Source organism: Anas platyrhynchos, chromosome 6 (assembly GCF_047663525.1).
Source record: "Anas platyrhynchos isolate ZD024472 breed Pekin duck chromosome 6, IASCAAS_PekinDuck_T2T, whole genome shotgun sequence".
In the NCBI taxonomy this organism is placed as follows: Eukaryota; Metazoa; Chordata; class Aves; order Anseriformes; family Anatidae; genus Anas; species Anas platyrhynchos.
Window position 1 is genome coordinate 25,942,886 of NC_092592.1, and position 24,459 is coordinate 25,967,344.

Genomic DNA, 24,459 nt, shown 5'->3' on the forward strand with positions numbered 1-24,459 from the left:
ACAGAAACTTTTTTCAGCCTTCACTTGCATGTTCCACTGGAATCTTATGTTGCAAACTGAAACTTGTGCCAACTTTCAGCTTCAGCAAGGCATTGTACATCCAGATATTCACATTAGAAGTTTAAAATGGCAATTATAATAATACAGTATTTCCATATTTTTAGGGGTTTATAAGCAGCAACTCAAAACCAAATAGCCCTACACCCCTGCAGGCAGTCTTAATCAGTATAATACATGTATGTGATTGAAAAAAGGTTGATTCAGCAATACAAAAGTTTGTAACCAAAACTCCCCTTCCCTAAATGAAGCTTTTTTTCCAACATACCTCATCCTCGCTCCCACAAAGTCCAAAACATTAAAAATAACGGTTCTATAAAAAGCTCTGTGTGTCACAATACAAATAAAACATTCCCAAAACAAAACAAACAACAACAAAAGCATCTTGAGGCACTTTTGCAAAATGACCCATACCTCTAAATGAAATAGAAAGTTCCTTTCATGCTGTTTAAGACACCAGCTAAGAGAAAACTGGTGTAAGCTGGTGGAAATAAAGTGTCCCAGAGCTCCACAAGCATTATAATCTGCTGTTTTGAAAATATATTAAAAGATTGTTGGTATATTGAGTCAACTCAGAATGGGTTGAAACAATAAATATCCTCTGTGATACAGCAGTGCTACATAATTCATTAATCTATTTGCCTGCCTTTAATATAAAATTAAAATAAATAAATAAATAAAATCTTACAGACATGATCCACAGTTCTACTCATGCATGAAGTGAAACTTGCATGGGTTTTTTATTGAAACAGTTTTTAAATATATATATTTATTATACCAAATTACACATAAAGTTGATAAAATATTGCAAAAAACAATCCTTGTACACATTAACATTTCAGACTAGTCTATCTTACAATAACTACAGACTTCATGTGGCTTTCAGAGGAAAGCCTTAATGGATTACATTTTAGAAATCATACCTCAAGGCTAAAAGGGATCAGATCACCTTTTATATTCAACATCAAAGGCAAAAGATTGACAAGTGTGTTCATGTCATAATTTTTTTCTAAAATTCAAAGTTGCCTGCTCTATTTATCTGTCTGAACAAAATATATCACTTAATAGAGGTTTAATTCTGCAATCCAAGTCTGTTTTTGAGAGACAGATAAAATACATATCAGCTAGCTAAATCGGGTAATCAACAAATAAATAATACTAATTAGAAATGAGAAAAGTCATGAGAATGCTCTTTCACACACAGTAAGTGTGTGAAGTCTCCTTACAGTAAGTAAGGAAACTTACTACACTCAGAGAGAACACATGTGAACAACCTCTCCTATTCATAAAGTAGGAACTGTCAGACCTCACTCCAGATGTTGTTATGGTCTTCTGTGGATACAGCCCTTAAACAAAATTTCTTACATCAGCTTATATCAAAACGTAACATTTCCAAGTTTTGTGATGTTTTCACTGTGTATTAGATGGCCTAGGACTCATGACTAAAGCATAAATACTTCCTATATCTCAACTGCTAACCATCAATTTAACCGCCAGTCTCCTGAGAAAATTAAATCCCTTTCTTTACAGATACATAATTACCAGAAGTACAGATACCAAAACTGAGAATTCCTCTAGCATGTCTGTTCTAAGAGAAGCTGTTCAGCACCGCTCTGAACAGTCTCTCTCTTTTTTTTTTCTTTTTTTTTTTTTTTCTTTTTTTGTGCAGAATAGGTTTTCTTTACTGGTGATGTAAGTGACTGACTGAAAATAGAAAGCCTAGCAAAGCTGAAGTAAGCATTGTATATTAAAAATCACAAAGCACACGACACTAGCTTTGGGACACAACTAGGACGGTTTCTGTACAGAAGCACAGAACCTCTTTGAAGAAAAACTGAAAGAATCAGTTGTACCTTTTGTAAAAATCCAAAGAAAGGTTCACCCCAAACTAAAAATAATATCTATTTATTTCAAGGCACTGTACATGAATTAGAATGGAATGACTATTTGTTGTGATTAAAAGAAACAAAATGAACCTGAGATTAGAAGACGAAAAATAAGAATCTAAGGAAAATTTGACCAATCTTCTAACTCTGAAAGAGTATCCTTAATGAGCCTCAGGCGTACCCAAAGTTATGTATAATCACCAGCATGTAAAAATTAGCATGGTGGGTACTAGTGACACTGTGACACTAGTGACACTGATCAATTTAAATCAATCTCTCCAGACTTCTGATATGTAAAATGGAAGGTGAAAACTTCATTCATTCAAAACTACAACTTTTTACATAGGTGATCAAGTGCTGTATCATAATAGAGATCCTAATAGAAAGACTGTAACTTGAAAGCAAACGGTCCAAGAATTTGTTAGAAAATAGGATTAAATATGGTAAAAGTTATTTCCCAGCCTTGGCATCCAGCAGGGAGCCTCACTGGTGCCTGGATAAGCAGAGAAAAGCCTTGTACACAGACCTTGATATCTCTCCAGTAAAGTCATATTTGTAGTGAAGGACATTGATAGAGATTCTCAAAAAAAGTGTGCTGGGGAAGACTAGGGGGGGAGGTTAGGGGAGGTAGACAGAAAACACAGCTCAGCCTTTCAGGACAAGAAGTCCTCTCCCAGATTTACATTTTCCAAACCATTGACGTATGTGAAAGAAAACAGATGATAAATTTTCATTCTCAGCGTACATTTAAAGCCAACACTTCAATTATTACTATCAGTCCTGTAGTTCACTGCACTCCCATTTTTACCTCCCCCAACTTATGAATGATACTTTCCAAGTTTTCAGCAGTTTTACAAAACAGTGCTTTTTGTGCACCCAGTCTGCAGGTGCAGCAAAGACCTTGGCAAGGGGCAAACTGATTATCACTTGTGAAAACAGTTACACCGTATTGTTCATACTTCAAGGTCTTGAGCAAAGAATAAATTCGCATGAAAATGAAGTTATTGCAGTTCAAGCATCAGACAGCTAACCAGGTAAGTCTTACTCTTGCTTACAGAAATGATTTTACAATATTTTGCAATTTATTAACAATTTTTTCTCTCATGCATTTTTGGGCAATTCTAATAGGTATTTCTGCAACTTTTAAATCACAGACACTTAAGGATTGTGCTGTAATTCTGATTTCTTAAAGCAAATACACTGTATTGTTACTGACTTGTAATTCATCTTCACATCGCTTATACAGAGATGACTTGATTTTTTCTTTCTGAGAGCTCTATGATTTTTATATATATTTCAAAATAGGAAATTACACTGATGAATTTTTACCATGCTAAACAGTTTAAGTCCCTGCTTAATCATAGGCATTCATGTTGGTTGTTTCATGCTTTAACTTCTGTTCTAGCCTGAACTAGTTTTTAACAGGCTTATAATATTGAGTTGCAAGAAAAAGCATTGTGCTATGTATATATATATTACTTTTTAATCTATACATTTATATTGCAGGTTTACTCTTTATACTCTTGACACAAGCAGAATTGATCTTGATTCAGCTCGTTGTTCCTTTTTCCTATGCATATACTTCTTTGAGAATTGGATCTAAAGAAGCATAAGGCATGGGAAAATGGGGCGACTGAGGTACTTCACCATTCATTCCAAACAGCATTGTCAAGACGACTATAGAGAACGGACATACGAAGAACTGAAAGGTTAATTTATGAAACTCTCACTTAACCATCAAAAACTGAACAAAAGATACTGGTGTTATTTACTCTGTTTGTATAGTAATGTTTGAATTTTTCTTACTTCATTGTGATTTAATTTTTTATGGGAAAATTATTTTAATCATCTATTCAACTATAATATTTAATATATTGCCTGGTGAAAAGTTCCATCTAAAGTATATGCATTGCTGGGAAGCTACTTCTGTAATCCTTATCCCTATAAACCTCCAATTGAAAGTACAGGGAAAGTAGTCACAGAGATTACAAAAGTGCAGCTCTGAACCTATATCTCATTTGCTGGGAGCCAGGCTTCACTGAACTCAGTGCCGACTCAGACATGCAAGGCCCAGTCATGCAAATGTTACCCCAAAGAGGTGTCTGCAATGTACTAGTTATTCTTAGGACCTGATCTTATAAGATTCTAAGTACCACTTCATGATTGTTATCTTGTGTTGAATTACAAATTCTTATCTTGTAAAAGCAGACATTTAGTTAACAGTAAACCAAATAATAAACATGCTAATTTTTTTCTTCTCTTTCTTTTATCCACAGGTGTCTTTGAAGAGGAACTGTAGAAGTTATTTACTCCCCATCCCCCCCCCCCCCCTTAACATTAAACATTTCTTAATATTTCTGTCCAACTACTTTTGTTTAGCATAAATAAAAATTAATCATATCAGCTCTGAGAAAAATATTGTTATGAAACAATGTAACTGTACATACCACTTATCAAATAAAAATCTAATATTTCAGACACAGATCAAAAGTTTGTGTTATAATACATCCCAAATTCTAACAAAGTTTATAAAATTATATGCTTAGAAAAAACAATACTGGGTGCATTACAAGCCGTTTTTCTCAGTTGTTATTATTATTACTTACTATTCCAGCTTAAATTGCCATTTTAACAAGCTATCGTTTACTTTGTCCAACACTACTATCAGAGCACAATTCTATTTACATGTCACTTTTTCTTGCTTAAACTAAAAGACAATAAAAACAGTATACACAACTGTATTTGTATTCAGTGACTCCATGTCAAGGTTTGTGGTAAAGGGGGTTGGGCTAAAGGGATTTTTGCTTTAACAAAACTCCTTTGAACAAATATACTTTATTCTGTTTTTCTTTTCTCACGTAAGTTTTGGGAAATGGGAAGAACAGGACATTGGGAAAGCGGGGACGACATGGGAAAGGGGGGGGGGGTGAGGAGAGGGGGGAAGGGGGAAGGTACACACTACTTCCACCTGCAGATAAGAATAAAAGACCTACACTACTAAAATAAAGTCAGTTATGAATCAAGACACTGATAAGCACTGCCACTATACCAGTTATATGAAGAGTGAAGCACTAAATCCCCAAAGACTCCCAGCCTTTTGATTATTTATTATTCCAGATAATTTCAAATGTACCTCCAATAAAAAAGCAAACTAATAAAATTCACCAGCTTATGGTTTTGAAGTAACTTTGTATTCAATTTTTTCCCCAGAGATGGGTTATCAGCAGAAACATCAGAATATTATAATTCTATATTAAAGAAATCACTAAAAATAAAAGACTTCGGTTGCATTAAAATAAAGACAACATTTTTCAAGCAATGACTAGAGTGTAACCATGCCAGGCTTCACTTTAACATGATGTACAAATTCTCTTCTGTATTCTCTAACAGGCAATGGATTTTTTTTTTATTTTCATTTTAACTCATCTGAACCAAGATTTTTTTCAAGATTCTATGTTGTGATTTTGAACTAGATAAATAATATATACTGTATATACAAATCGATAGCATCAGTTTGTACATACATTTGATACTTGAAGCTAATTTAAAATACTGGAGATCCCAACTCTAAAATCAGATGTACAAGCAAAGGACTTTACAGAAACAAAGAATTTGAATATGGAAACTATTTATAAATAGCAATAAAATTATAAAAATAAGTTACCAAAACTATCAGTTCAATAAACAATGTCAATGTATACACACCCTTGATATCAAGAGAAATTACAGTAAGGACAGATGTACTGCTCTATGTGCAAGAGTATGTGCTAGTCATCATTTCTGGCAATAAATACTTGACATAGATTGCATGACACCAAACACAGAGTGCACACACACACAAACAAAAGTGAAATCATGAACACTTAGAATAATAATTTCATTCCAAGCTTCTTTAGAATAAATTTTCAATTTGGAAAAAAAAAAAAAAAAGATTTCATTATACCAAACAGCTTTATTTTTGTTTTCACAAACAGAATGTTTCAGCAGTATTAAGTCTTTAATAGTAATAAAACTAATATTGTAGTTAAAGTAACTATATAGCATGGTACCTGTAGGAACACCTGGTAAAAACCACATCTTTAATAATAAAATAACAGCAACCTTTAGTAGTTTCTGAGACTGTTTTCTAAATGCTGACACCCCCAGGAACAAATACTCTCACTTAAAAAAGTGCTTAAAAATATTTTTAAAACCTATTGAATATTAGCACAGTAAGTATAAGTATTATGAAACTATTCCACTGTCTCAAAATAAAGAATTTAATCTAAGTTACAATGTCTATACTTTTAATAATTCATGGCCAACTAAAATTTTCTATTTGTTATGATGTTACACTCTTCAACCACTCACAGCTTAAAAGCTGTGAAAAGGATAAAAAGGGAACTTCTCAGTCCCCCTTTTCCTGCCCCTATAGCCTCTTCCTGAATTTGCACTGCCTACAGCAGTTTTGAAACACTTCCATGGGTGACTTTAGCCTAGCAATGCAGAAGGTTTTTGTTTTGTTTTGTTTTTCCTGGACTGCTTTCCATTATTTTGGTGGGTTAAGCATGATTCAGACCTCCTCCAACAGAGGAGTCCAGAAAGTATCAGTCCTAGCAAAAGTTAAAGAGCAGGAATGTGCAACCAGAAGATGAAAAGTGCAGTGCAGAAGCACTGTAAGCAATTAGGCAAGGTTGTTTACAGTTGTGGAACCGTTCTGTAAGCAAGGAGCACAAATACTTCATACAAATCAACTGGAAGCAGAAACTAGATTTTCTGAAGAAGGAATGTTGCTAGAGAAATACAATGGTGGTGATAATACCACTTCAAAACAAGTCTCTGGGATCTGACAGCATATGACTTCTCAATTAATCCTGTCGAGTTTTCAGGTACTAGAAAAAAAGCTAATCTTTAGCTCTTTAGTATATTTTGCCACTTACAATTAACTTTTTTTTAAAAATCACAGAATCATAGAATTTCTAGGTTGGAAGAGACCTCAAGATCATCGAGTCCAACCTCTAACCTAACACTAACAGTCCCCACTAAACCATATCCCTAAGCTCTACATCTAAACGTCTTTTGAAGACTTCCAGGGATGGTGACTCCACCACCTCCCTGGGCAGCCTGTTCCAGTGCCTAACAACTCTTTCAGTAAAGAAGTTCTTCCTAACATCTAACCTAAAATCATCCTTTCTTTATCTTATGTATAACTGGATTGAGAGACACTGATTAATATTTTGTGGTTTATTTATGTTTGAAGTATTTTAATATCAAAAACAATCTAACAAAAGCCCTTTCAGAGGTCAGTCTAAATTAAACTAATTACAAATTTTGTCATTATCACTGTATGCAACAGTCTTACAAGATACAGGAATCAATGTCTTTTTCAGAAATCATGCTGTCATATTTGGTAAAAATGAGCATTATGTGACCACTGTTCTGCAATTCCCATGATTCCCTATTCCTGCCTTTGCTTTACCTTATCTGTCCTTTAAACTAGATCAGAGAACCAACCGGCAGAGAAAAAAAAAAATAAGACATTTTTTTTTTTCAAGCAAATCAATTGACTGATTTGATTTGTTTCGTACCTGCTAAACCAGCTGCATCAATATAATTGAGGAAGAAAAGCAGAAGCTGCTACCATTGGAAGAATGCTTAGAAACATTGTAATTTGAGGGGAAAAAAAAAGTACTTGCATTTTCTCTGTACTCAATTTCTCTAACACACTATTGCCCATGAAAGATTTGCCCTAGAGAAAAGTGCCAAGACTTAGCAAGAGGGAAATATGTTTATCTTACCTGTTTTCAAAAACTCACTGGCATGTATAGATCTGATTTACCTACAGTGATAAAGGTAGTGATTACAGGTTGTGAGACTAGCTGTCAGTACTGGCATAAGTGACAGTGGGAAAGCAATAAGGAATGGTGCTCTGTATTTCTGAATATTGTAATTTGCTATTAAGAAAAAAAAAAATCACTAACAACATACTGTGCCATGAACTTTTAGTTTCATTTTTAACTGAAACCAAAGCTAAGTCCTCAAATTCACATTCTAGCATCCACATAAAACTCTTTTCCTTTGTTGTTTCAAGGTACCAAGAAATCATTACTACCTGTAAACAAGAAAGGTTCTATATGAAGAACTGAGCAGATCACTGGTGAAAATGAAGTCCCATAGCCCTTCTCCCTCTTTCCTCTCCCTCTTCCTGCTTACCTTGCACCAATTCAGGACAGTTTTCTGACACTTAGTGAACTCTTACCAAAAACAAACAGAAAGATGAAAATTCTTGGTTTAAAAAAAAATTAAAAAATCTTCAAACATTTTTTCTCTGTTAATTTATCTTTTTCACCAAAGTGTGGTTAAATAAGAATATTGTGTGTGTGTGTGTGTGTGTGTGTGTGTGTGTGTGTGTGTGTGTTCGCACAGGGAAACAAGCTTACCCCTGTACCCTACCTAAAAAAAAATCTCAATTTTTGGACTAGTCTGTTTTTTTACTGTATCAAACAAATGCTGTAGTAATTTAATTAATGAGCTCTTACAGCTTTCAACAGCTGGAGTTGACATGCAGCATAAAAACATGTGGCTGCATAGAAATATTAGGTTTATATCTGCCCTGTTCCTCTTGAAAATTGTTTACACTTTCAAAAGTCCCAAGTGTACTCCCACAAAAAGCCAGGTCAAAATAATCAGACTTCACACAGAGTCCAGAGACAACCTGTTGAGAATTCAGCTTTCTCCAAAGACTTTCCCTTGCTACAGTATGCTACAGCTGGAAACTGCACGGACTGGGCAGTATTTTTCCCACCACTGCTCCCCAGACCAGTACAAGTTTCTCCCGCGTTCTTAGTGCTCCCCCTGCTGACAGATGAAATAGATGTATTAAGAAATGCAGACAGAGAATACCATCAGAAACAGCATGGCGAACGAGAAGCGACTTGGCTTGCAAAAGCAGAAATGGAGTAAAAAAAAAAAAAAAAAAAAAAAAGGCTGGGTTTTTATGAAGCATATGGAAAGACAAGAGCTGCTGCTGGGAGGGAAAACTGTTAGGCCATTTAGTCGTTTCTATCTTCTCCTGTTTCTGTAATATAACCCTCCTCAGAACTTGGAATGACAATAATTACTCCTATTAGCAAAATGTAGTGAACTTTGATACACATATGCATTGTCGTGTGTTTTTTTGTTTGTTTGTTTTAAAAACATTAAATCTTAATTCCATCTCATAAGACACATACACTACAATACAGTCTGAATTTAACCTTCATAGTACTGTGAATTATTTGGGGAAAAATCCCCCATAGTATTCCTCCTCCTTTCTGTAGGATCAAGCTATACCAGTTTGGATACGAAAAACTATACACCAAGTGGAGGGAAAGCAGAAAGAGAAAAAGAAATTTTAATTACATATCAAACAATTTATTTCTTCTGTCAGGCTCAGATTTTCTGATTGGCCAGTGATGGGTCAGTTTTAAAACAAATATCCTTGCATTTTTGTCCTTTTGTGTGTGTGTTTCCCCAGTAACTTGGAGGGGGGTGGGGATTATTCAGATTATGCCCTATTTGAATTTTAATTCTAAATAAGTAGTGTTTTTCCATTAGAAGTCCTTTTCCCGTTATCCATTTACACAAGAAAACCATTACCCACTATGACAGGGATCTTGATAATGATAATCCACCATCCCCTTTCAGGAGCAAAATACACTATTAAAACTAAGCTGTTACTTAACTGTTACTTAACTATTGCTAAATCACAGATATATAGAGAGTACATAACAAATGGAAGTGCATGCTTTTAATCTGTTAGCATATTCTGCTTTGAGTACTGTGAAATGCAACAAAGTGACATAATTCAGCACCATCATAAAAGGTCTTGCACAGTGCAAGCAAGTGACCTTCATTTCAATAAAGTACAAGAGCAAAGAGTAGGTGATATATTGCAGGGCCAAAATAACCTAATCAGAGCATATCCAAAAGAGCTGTCAAAGAGGAAGCCATAAAAGTGAAAATAATCTTCAAAAATTGTGACTTATTTACCAGTGAATTACACATGCATTTCCACGTCACTCCTACAAAATAGTCACTCTGGAAATTGAGATATCAAGCCATAAAGTATTGTTATTTCCTCTTCCTAGAGCTTTACTAAAGAAAAATATTCTATATTTATACCATTGCAACAGACAGGCTTTTACTTTGAAGCAGTTGAGAAGTATAAACATTGCTTTTAAAACATTCTTTTAACAAGCACAGATTGAAAACACGTTTCTGCAATACACAAAAATACCATATATACAAGTTATCTTCTCATAAATAATCTGTAATATTTTTATTTGCTTTTTTGAACATACCTAAATATGGAGCTGATGTTTTGGAGAGCTTTCCTGTTGATTCACAAAATATTTAACAGGTGCTGTGACAGACATTAGTTGATATGATGGTTATCCACTGACAAAAGGGGAAAAATTCCCTTCCCTTTCCCAAATACAAATATATTTGTATTCCCTAAAGTATTATTTTTTGCCAGCTTTATTTCCTGAAATAGCAAAACAGTGTAAAATGAACAAAATTCAGAGCATAGGAGGCAGCTGGATTGAGATGGAAAGGATCATCTTTCACTTATCAGTGGCAACTAGATACATGTAACTTGATTGAAAAACTGAATGCTAACAGCTAATTATTGGGTGGGTGTCTAAATAGTTGTTTTTGTTTTCCTCTATCTAAGAAGCACTTTATAGTCATTAATATTGAATTACATCTACAGTTTTATCACATAGTATCATAAAATCCTTCTACAGGAACATGAACATAGATATTTAACAGGTATCAACTTTTTAAAACAACTATTTACTTGAATTTCTACTGTAATTCAACTCTGAGTATCACCATTAATGACCTAAAGTATCTATGCTTCTTACCTAACTGTCTCCATCTGGAAAAAAAAAAAGATAATAATAAGTCCGACTCTAAAGACACTAGCATTTATCTATAAAAAGTAACAACAGTACTCACTACTAAAAGAACGGGAATTAATGGAAATTATCCCATTTATTTCTCTGTTCAAGTCATGGAGCTCATCCAGATTTTTAGTGAGTGGCTCTAGCTGTCATGGTTGTTAAAAAGCCATTTGACTTTTATTTTTCTCTTCTCTTTGTTTCCTTCTAGTTTGGAAACCTAAATGGTCTCCTCGATAGATAGGGGAAACACGTGGGAAAAAGCATAGAAGGAATAAATCCTTTGTTTGCCTCAAGTTAGGTTCTGTAGCTAAGTTAAACCACCATAACAACACTCAATACATGAACATTAACCTTTAAAAATGTAATTATTTTAGACATATGTTTTCTTGGGTTTACCACAGATATGCTGTCTTCTACATTTGTTGAAGTCCCTGTTCAGTGTTTTGTTCTAATACTGCAGAGGTGAGTGGTCTGCCAAAACAAAACAAAACAAAAAGTTACAAAAAAAAAAAATAAATAAAAAAAAACCTAAAGCTATAATAACAGCCAAAGGAAACACAGCAGAAATGTCTTACAGACAATCATGTCACAGAAAATATTTTTTTAAACATTAAATTATAAATAGGAGAACACTATGCAATTTTTATAGTGCAGTTAGATGACAATACAGGAAAGGTGGCTCATTATGACATCTACTTCTGTTTACAATAAATATGTCAGCATTTAAAACATAGGCAAGCCACTTTAATTTTATGTCAGCACATGGCTTTCTGCTAACGGTTATATCAACACGAAAATATTGTTGCCAATTCATTTTATTGCATCCAAGAAGCGACATGGTATGTCTATGCTGTCCTGTTTACAATCATAAAATAAAAATATTAGTAGTGTTTTAAAAGAAATTGCATTAAATGCAAAAATATCATCAGCAGGAAAAAAAAATATAGGAGTAATTCTGACTTAAATGAAAGTCTTTATTACCAGCAGATTAAACAAATGAGATTTCCCCCACCCCTTCCAAAAATATGTTCATTAAGTGCTGGACAATGTCAAAACACCTACTCCTAACAGTAAGTACTAAGGCAAACTACATAAACAACATCAGAGGACCTAAAGAGAAATTATAGAAAGGTTTTCTTAAGTGGTTCAGTACCACGGAAAAGAGATGTGAGGAATCAGCAGAAGCCTTACTATCGCATGAATCTGAAACATCACTCTACTACAAAAAATATTGTATTGATTTACTGTGAGTTTTGAAACTAAAGCTTTTCTCCTGAAAGCTATAAAACCAATTGTTCCAATCTAGTTAGGTGATAAGAAGATCAATGACTGAAGGATCAAAACAACAACAGCAAAAAGAAAACACTAAACCCTATATTGACACTAAAATGCAAATTTAAAAACTCTCATCATAGTGGCACTCCCTTTGCTGTTCTTCTACTAAAATAAGCTCAATAATAATTAACGTGTAGAAACAATAACATAATAAAGGAATGATGCTTTACTGGTCCTTCTGATTAGATGCTATCTGTAACACTAAGTACGTTGTAACCATTCACTTAAGAAGTTGCCTATATTTTTATCCTTTTTCCAAAGTTTATTTTTTTTCCTGGGTTAATGTGCAGAATTCTAAGCAGGACAGTAAGCTCTCTGATCAATTGATTCAACCACGTAAGTTATTATACTTATGATTAATTCAGGGAATTGAGTTATTCCATGCTTACAATTATGGAATTGTTTGTAGGACTAGGAACCAAGCTAAATGAAAATGCATGTAATGGTTCATTACAGAAAAATCACTCTGAATATTGAATTACAACTCTAATTTTCATCAAAACAACAGTCTCTCCCCTGTTTCTCTCTTTATTTTCCTTTATTTTCTTAAGATTGATTTTAGCTAGTAAATGTAAAAAAGGGGTGTTCAGATTTCTCGAAGTTTTTCGAGAGGCTTGTAAGTTGCATCTTAGTAGTTTTTTAAAAGTTGTACATTGCTGTTGGTGGAATTGAAATCTATGAATACAATGCATATACCATCCCTGTTACTCTATTCAGGTAGGATTTTCAGTAAAATGCATCATCTATGAAAAGTGATTTCTTCAGAATACATAGGAACCTCTCAAAAGTTTGATGTTGATTTAGAAAAAGAAAAACAATCCGCTCAGTTGGACATTCAGGATAATTTGTTACAAGGAGAAAAGATTTCATAACCGCAGACTATGTATAAAGCATACTCCAGGCAGCATCTAACATGGCGTGTCAGGCTTCAGCACTCTGAACAAAAGAGCAGGTAAATCCTACTACATTTTATGAGAGGAAAAAAAACAAAGAAAAAACATTATTGGCTCAGAAAATATAGACAACCTCTGAGGAAAACAAGCTGGAAGGACAGCATTATTTGACTTTTGCCATCTCACTGCAAATACACCACCATGACATGGTTTTCTTTGAAGTCTAAGAATTAACATGATGTCTCAAACATGTTCAGCTCTGCGTGAAAGCTAGTTCATTATCTCTAGCTGTATAAACTCAAGCACTGGCGACTGTTTACTGAAACTACCTGTAAATGTGTTAGCCTGTGTTTGTAGAGGATAAGGACTGTGCCATCCCAGGCCCACTTCAGACCCTAAAAGTGGTTCTTTTCTCACTCTTATCTGAATCATCCTTGAACAGGCTGCCTCTGAGCAGAGTTTACACTCCTCTTCTTTGATCTACTTTATAAAAACATCAGAATTGTTTACTTTGAAATGCACACATTTCTTTCTTGGGGTGTGGGGAAACGAGAAGATGTTTTATGACAAGAACAGATCTATTTCAAGCCAACTGGTCATTTTCTCAGTGTTTCTCATCCTTTCCAACATCCTGAATGAAGCAATGAAGCATAACTTCGTTGCTCAGTCCTAAATGAATTAATAAGAATTGACTCATACTACTGCCTATTAGGTAATTCCGAACTTCCTACCCTGCTTTCTAACAAATGACCTAACAAATTGCCGTGCTAATGCCCCTGTAATCTAGTTTCCAACCCTCTCTCCGCGGAAAGTTCTTTAAGAAGGCAATACTACATCAAGGGATATCACCAGTAGTTGTACCACACACTTCAGAGGCAGAAGAATGTCCTAATCGCAGCACTCAGCCTCACGGACAGTAGTGAAATACTCTTAGTTCAAACAACATCTGTGCACCGTGTCCTCACAAAGGACAGTATGGTGTTTATAGGTGCTTATTGGTACCGGTGGTTGTCCGTAATTTTCACTTATTTCTAAGCTCGAGTTGGACTCGATGATCTTGAGGTCTCTTCCAACCTAGAAATTCTGTGATCCTGTGATTCCTTGAGTCACTTTCCTTTGCTGGTAGAGAGGCAATTGGATTCTTTCAGACCTTGGACCAAACACTCCAGAACTCCAAACCTGGGTTTTGCTCTCCCAAAAGAGGCCTCTCTATGTCCTTTTTTGTTACCAGCCCCTTCTGCATCCTTGTCCTTCATACCAGGGAAATAAAGATAGAAAATCACGGCTGGCCGAGAGAGGAGAGGCCGGCCGGGGCAGAATAAAGAGCGCAGGCCGTGATGCGATTACCCGCGGCTACGTGGCCGGCGGGTGACTCAGCGCTGAACTTGGCGCCAGGTCAGGCAGCCTTGAGCTCCGCTAACCGCCGCGCTCCGAGATTAGGCGGATGTAACAATCACCTGAAAGGGCAGATTAAAGCGCCTCTCCGGGGGGTTCCTTTGTTCTCGGCCTCATTTGATGCTTCGCGGCCTTTTCAAACCGCGCCGCGGAAGGTGCTTTAAATATTTGCCCCCAGAGTCGAACCCCCCCCCCCCCCCAACAGGCTGCGAGCGGGCGGTGGCAGAGGCGCCCATGGACAAGGGCCGCTTCTCGGTGGAGTGGCTGGCACAGAGCAGCTGCGGCGGGGCCCGGACCGTTCACCGCCACCTCCGCGACGCCCAGGACAGCCGCCCAAGGGACCTCGGTGAGTGCCGGCCGCCCCGACGGGCTGGGACTGCCGGGGTAGCGGCCGCTGAGGTAACGACCGTTGGGGCTAACGGCCGCTGGGGTAACGACCGTTGGGACTAACGGCCGCTGGGGTAACGGCCGCCGCGCGCGAGGCCGTCGGGGAAGCGCAGCTGCACGTGCGGCCGCTGCCTGCGTGCCCGCCCCCCTGACGGGCCGCTCCCGCTCCCGTCCCGCAGGTCCCGGAGGCTCGGAGCGGAGCAGCCCCGAAGCGGAGGAGGGAGGAGGCGGTGCTGCCGTGCCTGGGCGGCCCCGCACCAAGTTCTCGGCGGCGCAGCTGCAGGAGCTGGAGCGGAGTTTCCGCGAGCAGCGCTACATCGGCGCCAGCGAGAAGCGGCGCCTGGCCGCCCTGCTCAACCTCTCCCAGAGCCAGGTGAGCGCCGCACCGCGGGGACCGGGACCGGGACCGGGCGTCCCGTTAAGCGGCCGCTGGGGATGGCCTCGGAGCGCATCACCCAACGGAAAACGAGACGACCGAATTTGTTCTTGACTCTTTCTTTCTTATCCCTAGATAAAAACCTGGTTTCAGAATCGCCGGATGAAGTTTAAACGCGAGACGCAAGATGCCAGGGTGGAAGCTCTGGTCTCGGGTTTGTTTCTGCCCTATTGCTGTTACCCAGATGTCACACCCAGCCCTTCTCATGGGATGGACGCCAGTGTCTCTGCTGCCCGTGGTGTCTCCCTTCACCCGGCGGTGCCGAGCCCTGCCTTGCTGGTACCCACGGTTTCAGCTCAGTCTGCTCAGCCACTTCTGCCAAGCCCAGCCTTACTGTTGCCTCCCAGCCCAGGACTCTCTTCTTATTCTACCACAGTGCCAGCAATGACTTTAACCAACGACCATAAAAGACTGAGATTCCAGCCATATCTTCCTTCCTTTTAAAAAATATCAAAGACTATCTGCATTAACACCTGCCAAATATCTAAAGAATACTTAGTTATACTAAATATATGGATGACTTAGATTTTTTTTCTAATGTTGCGAGGAGAAAACAATCTATGTTAGAGGAATAATACTGAGAGTGGAAGCAAAGGAATTGGAACTTTCCTTATTCCTACAGTCTTTGCTCTACTGTATTGAAACTTTTCCTATCCAAAAGTTTGTTTTCAGAAAACAACCTGTAATCAGCTGGGGCTCTCCAAAGAAAAATTGGAATCATTGATTACACTGAAGTTTACACAGTAATTAAATAATGTAATAATAAATGGAGAATGTGACTGTTCTAATGAAGTGTGAGTTTTTTAAGGAAAGACTTGTAAACTGCAGCAAATGCATTAAAATGAAAATGATACAAAACGTGTTGGCCCTATAAACAAAACTGAACAAGTTGTCCAATACTGTCTTTTATGTGTATATTTTGCATCTTCCTTAAAATGGTCTACCCTTTATGTGGCTGTGAGTATTCCATTTATACATTTAAAGGATACATAAAGGTAATAATTGGCAATTTTTTTTTTTCTCATATCAGTGTCAAAACAATTTCACTTCAGTCTGACAAAAATGCTTGTACACAAATTCAGGTCTCTGAGAATGCTCAAAGAAAACTGTTTCAGTTGTTACTTCTACAGCTTAAGCTGTAATGTGGCAGCCTCACTAAGTTTAAGCTGCAGCTTTCTGTTAGGCTTGCTGTCAGGACTGTTCCTAAAAATCCTATGTCAAGCTTTATAGAGAGTGAAAAAAAACATGCATATAGAGAATAATGAGAAACAGACCTTGCATCAACCTAAAGCTAGAGTGTAAACTGTAGCAGGTGTGATTACATCTCCTCCCTTGCCCTGACCATCCTTAGCTGCTTGTCAGGAGAAAAATGAATTACTTTGCACTTATTTTTATAAAAAAAAAAAAAACAAACAAACAAAAAAAAACCAAAAAAAAAAACCTTCAGGTAGAGATTGTACAAAGTTGACAAACATGGCCTACAAACACCTTGTGCAATGTCTTGATAATCCTTCCCCTCTTCCCCCCCCCTTTTCAGTTTTGGGAGTGAGGGAAGTGAAGATGAATTCCAAATTTTTGGTAGCAACAACGTTTAGTGTGGTATAAGAGACCACAAAGAATTACATCTACATTCCTACCTTTTGTTTTACAGCTCCTGTTCTGCTTATAACCTCTGATGTAAAAACTAATCTCCAAGCATTCCATAGCTGGGTTATCTCTCTACCTGCTGTCAAGAAGCACCCATACCGTAACCATGAGGTAAGGGGGTGGCAGCAGACACTCAAAGGAATTCCCCCTCCCAACACACCCACACTTCTTCTCCCTGCCACACCAAAACTCTGCTCTGAGATACAGGTTGCTGAAGGGACAAAGTGTTAATTTCTCAGTCTCTTTGCATGCAGACTGCGTATACCAGAGAAAACAGCCTGACAATTCCTGCACTGTCACCTTGTAATTCCAGACACCACTTCCCCGATGTCCAAGAAGTTTGCCTCCAACCTGGTTCCCGTTGGAGTTAAGTCTGCAGGTCTTATGCTGGTCTAACCTTAACGTTTAGAGCAGTTTAATTTGACAAAACTTTTCTCCTTCTAAATCATCCTTTCACAGGTGAGAAGCCCCCAGGCTATTAAATTGAAACTCTCAAGGCTCACTGGATTAGAAGTTGAAAAGGGAAAATTTAGACTACAGTGCAGCAATCAACTTAGTTAATGCATTTAAAAAAACGTTTAATGAATTAAAGAAACGTAATTAAAGTCTAAAGATCGAGTGCTAACTAACCCCTTTGGGAAGAGAAGTGAAAACTGTGATCCTGAGAACTACCCCCTTTTTCCTCGTGGGAGGAAAAAAAAGTTTAAGGATTGTTAGAGTAAAAACCAAAGATGTTTCCTTTAAATGCTGCTTGTCCTAAAAGGATCAATTTACTTTTTTTTTGTTTTTGTTAAGTAAAAAGTAATTATTATTTTTATAAAGTTCAATATGCAATTACAATGAACATTTAGTGGTGAATCAAAGGCCAAATTTGCAGATTAAAATCTCATTGAGATAATAGGGCTGTTAACAGAGCACTAATTTGCTCTTAAATCTTTTACAAGATACTGGTTTTGGTAATTCTAACACTTTAAAATTCTGCAGTGAAGATTTGAACTATTTAATCACTGTTTAAAGACACATAGGTTTAATTACCATTTGTGATTAACACAATTGAAGTTCCCATGTGGAAAATGGAGTCGAAGTGCAAAGCAATAAATTAATATTCAGAAGAGAAACTCACCTACATCTTCCTCCTGTGGTGTGCTTCAAAGGGTGCACTTAACCAAATGCACAGTACAATACAACTGGCAAGGTCCAAGCTCCCAAATACGCAATACTCAGAATATACCTCTCAGCATCAGTGTAGGAAAGTCAGGTGATATACATAAAATATCTGAATTTTTCCCCATTACATGAAAGTGCAGTGTACAAATGCAACCTTTAAAAAGTTTGCACATGTAACACTAGGTTTTATATATATGAGAACTGGGGATGTTCAATCATAACCAGTTTCTTAACATTCAATTGCAGACTAAACTTAATAAGTTTATCCTACACCGTGAGAAATTTGACAATTGCAAGTTTTTGAGTTTTTTGCCATGGTTTTTGGTTTTTCTCCCTCCCGTTCCTGAAAGGAACAAAACAAAACAGCTGCAGGCACAAAACAAAACAAAAAAGCTGTAGGCACAGAAACTGCAAGTGCATCATGGCTGTAGCATAATTATTCATTTCAACATTGCTTAACCCTTCAGCATATCTAGAAATCAAAAGATGGTAGACTACCTGCATTTAAAAAATAGGTCTTTTGCAAAGATGGGATATCAAATCAAAAATGACCGAGTGGGACCAAATCCAATAAATTTTAATACAATTCAGTACAAATATAAAATTATTACTCTTCACATTTAACTTAGAAAATAATAAACATATGATTCCAAGTTAGACAAGAAATTCTGAGCAGAACATAATTACAGCATACATTAATTTTCCCCTTTGCCTTCCCCATTTTTTTCTCACTATAATGCATATACAGGATGGCATTTCTTGTCCATTTTATTCTGAATAACTGGGTGGAAAGAAGGATGAGGAGGAAGCCAGTGCTGATGGTAGTACGGCAGCTCATTTGCTATAAAGCGGTAGGTGCTTTGCAATGCATCGTATCTGGGAAAGGATAAGCTGAACTGCACAGCCGGCACCGGGGTAAGGGGCAGGAGTCTCTGGTGCTGTGAAGCAAAGGGATAGTGGAAAGACAGTGGAAAGCCCTCATCATGAAGGAGGGCTGGTGGGGTTCCCAGTGGGTAGCTGTAGAGTGGAGCAGGAGACACAAGGCTGTGCTGCTGGTCCTGGATTTGCCTCTTCAGTTTCATCCTCCGGTTCTGAAACCAGGTCTTGATCTAAGTAACATAAGGAAAGAGGCACGGGGTGCAAGAGACAGATCAGTAACCTTGCTTAAAAACAAACAAACAAACAAAAAACTACAAACAACTGTGGCTCGTGGGCCTTTGCAATATTTGCTTTGCGTTAATTGATGGGGTTGAACTCATGTCCTTGTTAACTGAGGGCACAGCACTGGATGGGGGCACGACCGTGTCGAGCAGTTTCAGGTGAATCACTTCGGGGCTTTAAGAACGTACATAACACCCCGATGGCTGTGCTCTGAGACCGGGCTGTTTACCTTGCCGAGAAGCCCCACACGGCCACACCCAGCTGAAGATCCCTAGGTGGATCTGCTGCGAGCGCTGCCCGATGGGGCGGGGGAGGACCCGGCACCCACCTGGATCTCTGAGAGCTGCAGGGCAGCCGCCAGCTTTCTCCGCTCCGAGGCCCCCAGGTACTTCTGACGCTGGAAGGTCTTCTCCAGCCGGCAGACCTGCTCCGCGGTGAAGGCCGTCCTCGCCCTCCGCTGCCGTCCGCGGGTCGCGCCCGGTGCCGCCGCCCCGCTGCTGCGCTCCGCACCCGCGCTCTCACTCTCGTAGCCCGAGGACTCGTCGGCGCTCAGCCAGCCGCCGTCGGGGACTGCCGGGGAGGGAGAAAGAAGGCGGCGGTGAGGCTTCTGTCCCCACACCGCAGTCCCCCGCCTTGCCGAGCCGTGGCAGCGATGGGAGCTGAAGTCCCGTCCCCACAATCCACCCATGCCCCCCCTGCTCCCAGCTTCTGACCTCCCTCACCCACCTGCCTCCGACGGGCAGGGGTCGTTGGGCTCCCGGGGGCTGTCTGCGCCCCGCTCCGCCGCGCAGGGCTCGCTGTCTGCGGCCTGGCTCGGCCGCGGTCCCTCCCGTCGGGGCTCGGCTCGGGCCAGGAGGGGGCTGCTGCCCAGCGAGGTCGGGGCGCAGGGAGGGGGCGCGCAGCAAATGTGGGGCCTGACCCCGTGGGGCTTGGTCTCTGCCAAAGGAAGCTCGGTCTGGCTCATGGTGGAGAGGGGCTGGGGGGCCGCCGGGCTCGGCCTGCTCTTATATGGACGTTCCGGTCCCGGGCGGGCTCGTTTGCAAGTGTGAACCCACATCAAAGTGGGAATCGAGTAGAGATAACAGCTGCCTGCCAGCGAGGAGGAAAGTTCACACGTCTGGCAAATGTCTGCAAACCCCTGGCTCCAGCTTGTCTGGGGGGGCCGGGGAGACCCCTTGAAGTGCAAACCTGCCCCTCTCCCCCGGAGGGCAGGGCACGGGCAGGCCCAGCCCCGCGAAGAGGCGTTTAAAGATACTGAAGGTGTCGGTAACAGCGGGTTTTAGCCCTTTTCCAGCCGCGGGGTCCTGCATGGCGCGGTGGTACCCGAAGCCAGTCACAAGATAGCCCGGCCCGCACCGTCGGGGCCCGGGGCGAGCCCAGCGCCGGTGAGCCGGGGGCTACCGCAACTCCCCATGGGCCAGCAGCCCCACTGTCAGGAAAGTCACCCTGGGGGAGCCGTGGAGGCCGGGCACCCTGTGAAAAGCTGTGGGGAGCCGCTGACCAGAAGTCCCTATCCCCAGGGCTGAATCCTCACCTGGGCTATAGGATCAGCAGGGCCGCGGGCCTTCTCAGCTTGAACTTGGCGCCACCTGTCTAGCCAGAAAATGTCCCAGATCTCCCATGGGCTTTCTCGATCAAAGCACCCAGTGAACAGTGAAGCTCGCACCTCATCAGCCTCGAGCTGTCCCCAATCCACACGTTGCTAGCCAAGGGGGGTAATGCCTTTGTAACACAGGGACACCGCGAAGTCCCTCCATCCCCATCCAAGCTTTCCCCTCGGTGAAACGAAAGGCCCGGCTGGGGAAAGCAGTGTCCCCACAGCTCAGCCAGTCCTGTCTCATGTCCAGTTTTCACCCATGTCGCTCAAAAAGACCACACTGACCATGACCCGACTGGCAGCAGAGATACTGGGATCAGACCAGGGGAAGTGGTCACCACCTGTGTACCTGGGCAAAAGTACTGGCAGGACCTCAGTTTCCTCCGAGCTCTTTGGGGTTCCCAGTGGGATGCACAGCTGAAAGCAGTGAGCACCAGGGGTGGAATGGAACAGGATCCTGGGTCTTTCTGCAACCAGAGCAACACTCAGCTCCCAGACGTAAGAGCAGATGTCAGTTCTCTATATAAAAATAAGTCCATATATAAGTCACACACCCTAACCAAACCAGCTCCCCCCAGAACTCCCCATTTTACAGTGAGAGATCAGAGGAGAAAATCATGTTTGTGCTGCCCCTTTTCATCCTTTCAGGCATTCTCGTAACTGGATGGCCATCAGAATGAGCAGCACATTATTGACTCCTCTAGCCCCTGCCACCTCACTTGGCTCTGGCCCCAGGGGAGCGATAAACCCCAGGCACTGGAGCAATTCAGGCACCTTACCAAGCCCACAGGGCCCAGGAACTGGATTGCCCCTGTGCTTCCCTTACAACATCAGCCCCTAAGGGCAGGGCTGGGGGAGATTCTACTTGTTGCGGCACAGCCCTGGCAGCAAGATTGCTTTTTTTTCCTCTGGGGTCAGCCACCCATGAATGTTGAGTTACCTTTGGCACAGAGACACATTTTGACTGACTTGCTTAAGCCAGTGCAAAAGCCCAAGCAGTTGAACACTGAGTCATAGATCAGGCTCTGTCCCTGGCACAGAAACACATACCTCCAAGTGCCACTGATCCAACATTGCTGTTCCAAGGGGTGTTTAAACCCCACTGCACCTCCTAGGCACATCAGTTAGACAGGTGAGTCTCTGCTTCACTGATCCAAAGCTCCCCAAAAGAGTTCAGCATCTGTACCTTAATTTTAATAATTTCCAGGTTTATAAACTATTCCTGAACAAGTCCATTTGCGTGTTTCTTTTTACAAACAAATGAAACATTGACCTTATTATCTCAGCCTTTTTTCAGAGCAGCCATTTCTGAATCGGCCTGCACATGGACAAACCACAGCAGAGAAGCTCAGGCTCCACTATATACATATCCACTCACTAAACGTTGTTGCTAGTAACACATCGTGTGCAGCTGCAGAGCTTGACTGCCTCATGTAAGCCAAGTCTGGAAGCAGTACCTGGAAGCCACGGGGATGCAGCAGCTCCTGAGCTGAGCACACCCCTGTCCAGCCAGCAGCATGCTCCCCTCAAGGGGTGCTCCCCACCAGCAGGATAAGGTCTCTGCCAGGCTGGGCAGTCCTGGGACCCCTGTGCCCAACATCACCCCCACTAGGGCACACAATAATGTCCAAGGACATATTATCTAGGGAGGAACGCTTCATCCCTGATGCCAAAACTAAACCACGAATGAGACAGCTATTCAATGCTATACCCAGAGACCAGTGCTGGCCTTTGCATTTACACATTATGCATCTTACAGAAACTGTGGCTGCTGCAGTTTCTCTTGTCATTTGACTGTGAATGCAGGGAAGTAGCTGACTTTTTCCACTGTTTGCTGAAAGTCCATGAGAATTGCAACTTTTGTTTTTAAACTGAATTTCCTATTAAATGAGATGTTTAAATCTCCAGCATCCCCCTCCTTTCTCCCACAGATACATCTGCGGAGCACAAACCTCTGAACAGATGGGAAAGTGGTGGAGGTGTTGCAGCTCCCATCAGAAGAGGTGGCAACTTGAGAAACTCAAAAACTTTGATGGTCCTAGGAGGGTAGAGCCTCTGCAGCCAGTTAACACCACCACCATCTCCTCCCCAAAATATGGTGCTTATAGGCGACATTTTCTTTCACCCAATCCTTTTGTGTCACTTGATATGCTGAAGTTATATCCATGATCAAAAATATACCACTGGCACTTTTCCTGCACCAGATACTAGAAGCTCACACCTTATTAGAAGCAGAAGTATTTATTTGTATTCTCTAAGAAAGGTGCTGGCATACTAAGTCCATCAACATACTGTCCCACCTGATTTTGTGGGAAAGCATAAGAAAAAAATGGCCAGAAACTGGAAAATATAAAAGCAATCCCTTTCAAACAAGATGTTTTGTAGCATAATTGGGCAAGTTTTCGGATTCCAAGCTTTCCTTCTACTAGCATTTAGCTACATAAATAGGCAGCAATTCTCTAGGAGAGTCAGGGGCAGCGTGTTCGCCCTTTAGAGGCAAGTAAGGCAATTTACTGAAAGGAAGGAGGGTGATATGGCTGGAAACACGGGAAGACCAGATACTGTGCTTCAGCTGGGGCCACAGGACAACCCTGGCGGTGCGGGGGGTTCTGCCCTGCCCGGTGAGACAATTGATCGGTGTTTGTAGCCTTCACTGCTCCCCTTTGGAAATGCTAACTAGGTTATTCAGCGCGTCTTTTGATGTTCTGATAGGTGCTATTAGATAGTCAATTAGGCCTCAGCGAGATCGATTGTTTTGGAATGGATGCGTTCTGTTTGAAGTACCCGTGAACACTAACAGGGCCATCACCCAGTCGCTCCTTTGCCCACGGGAACAATGCGGGCTGACACCCAATAAATAGCAAAATAGCAAACGCCACTGACTCACCCGGCCGTGCTGCGCCTGGCTCACACGCTGCACGCCCATTCAGCCACTGGGGGAGCAAACACACGCTTTGCAATAAAAGCGATTTATCAAGGAAATCTCATTCAATTCTTTGCGCAACTAATGGACAAAGCGCCTAGATAAGGTAAATGCAAGTTAGATGAAACCGGAGTAGTGCTTGAATTCCCATGCACACCATCTCCGCATTGCCTGGGGACTTGTGACACCTCCGCAGTTATTCAGAATTGCCCATGAATAGTAACTAAGAGTTGAAACAAGAATTAAAGCACTTCACCTACCTGAATACCAAAGCGCTACCAGGGTTAGTTCCCAATAAATACCATTACAAGATAACATTAAGTCGAGGTTAGGAATTTAAGGGACACCTATCAAGGAAAAGAAGTGAAGTCTGCACAAGGGATAAACTAGGACCAAAACAATCCTTCTCTTTCTCTCTTCCCCATCCACTTCAGTGGGATTTATCAAGTTAATTGGCATCTAATTGCGTATCAAAGAAAGAGATAATGGGCCGCAATTAGATGTAATGGCCTGGCAGTGCGAGATCTCTCCCGATTAGCACCCAACGCCGAATAACTTCACCTGGTTTGCAAACAGGTGCCTGGAGTGGCTCCACCGTGTCTGGGAGCTTCAGGCAGATCCCCCCGGCCCTGTTCCCAGTCCCCTGTT

General features: G+C 40.7%; 2 protein-coding genes and 2 long non-coding RNA genes across 13 annotated transcripts in view; 2 read left to right on the forward strand and 2 right to left on the reverse strand.

Moving 5' to 3' along the window:
- LOC106015128 (uncharacterized) overlaps positions 1-14,691 on the reverse strand; it is a 77,520-nt gene extending 62,829 nt beyond the window's left edge. For 3 of the 5 annotated variants that reach the window (XR_011810074.1, XR_011810073.1, XR_011810077.1), the window contains exons 1-2: positions 14,556-14,691; positions 10,265-11,341 (exon numbers count right to left, since the gene is read on the reverse strand). This is a non-coding gene — a long non-coding RNA (uncharacterized lncRNA). The remainder of the gene's footprint in view (positions 1-10,264; positions 11,342-14,555) is intronic. The other 2 variants (XR_011810075.1, XR_011810076.1) reach the window with 2 other exon arrangements.
- LOC110351641 (uncharacterized) lies at positions 1,002-4,679 on the forward strand. The gene is made up of 2 exons (XR_002399296.4): positions 1,002-3,652; positions 4,220-4,679. It is a non-coding gene; the product is annotated as an uncharacterized lncRNA (long non-coding RNA).
- LOC106015121 (homeobox protein vex1) lies at positions 14,443-16,589 on the forward strand. The gene is made up of 3 exons (XM_027460161.3): positions 14,443-14,839; positions 15,060-15,253; positions 15,392-16,589. Exons 1-3 carry the CDS (start codon positions 14,614-14,616, stop codon positions 15,758-15,760), a joined length of 789 nt encoding a protein of 262 aa, XP_027315962.3. The 5' UTR covers positions 14,443-14,613; the 3' UTR covers positions 15,761-16,589.
- A 1,358-nt stretch (positions 16,590-17,947) lies between these two features.
- Positions 17,948-24,291, reverse strand: LOC106015122 (homeobox protein vent1). 6 transcript variants are annotated; one of them, XM_072039660.1, is made up of 7 exons: positions 24,072-24,291; positions 23,776-23,821; positions 21,939-22,074; positions 21,238-21,355; positions 20,018-20,380; positions 19,620-19,861; positions 17,948-19,239 (listed from the first exon to the last, which is right to left on the reverse strand). In XM_072039660.1, the coding sequence occupies exons 3-7, from the start codon at positions 21,960-21,962 to the stop codon at positions 18,862-18,864; spliced, it is 1,125 nt and encodes a 374-aa protein (XP_071895761.1). In that variant the 5' UTR covers positions 21,963-22,074; positions 23,776-23,821; positions 24,072-24,291; the 3' UTR covers positions 17,948-18,861. The 6 variants fall into 6 exon arrangements, with proteins under 6 accessions (XP_071895761.1, XP_071895763.1, XP_027315952.3 ...); XM_072039662.1 differs by having other exon boundaries at positions 21,238-21,407; positions 24,072-24,276; XM_027460151.3 differs by lacking the exon at positions 23,776-23,821 and having other exon boundaries at positions 24,072-24,289.
- Positions 24,292-24,459: the final 168 nt, after the last annotated feature.

Coding starts and splice junctions, on each gene's coding strand:
- LOC106015121 (XM_027460161.3), top strand. CDS start 14,614: ATGCTTCGCGGCCTTTTCAAACCGCGCCGCGGAAGGTGCTTTAAATAT. Junction 14,840..15,059: donor CAGCCGCCCAAGGGACCTCG/GTGAGTGCCGGC, acceptor CCCGTCCCGCAG/GTCCCGGAGGCTCGGAGCGG. Junction 15,254..15,391: donor TCAACCTCTCCCAGAGCCAG/GTGAGCGCCGCA, acceptor TCTTATCCCTAG/ATAAAAACCTGGTTTCAGAA.
- LOC106015122 (XM_072039660.1), bottom strand. CDS start 21,962: ATGTTGGATCAGTGGCACTTGGAG. Junction 20,381..21,237: donor CTGCCAGTACTTTTGCCCAG/GTACACAGGTGG, acceptor CCTCGCTGGCAG/GCAGCTGTTATCTCTACTCG. Junction 19,240..19,619: donor TGCAGCTCTCAGAGATCCAG/GTGGGTGCCGGG, acceptor TATGTTACTTAG/ATCAAGACCTGGTTTCAGAA.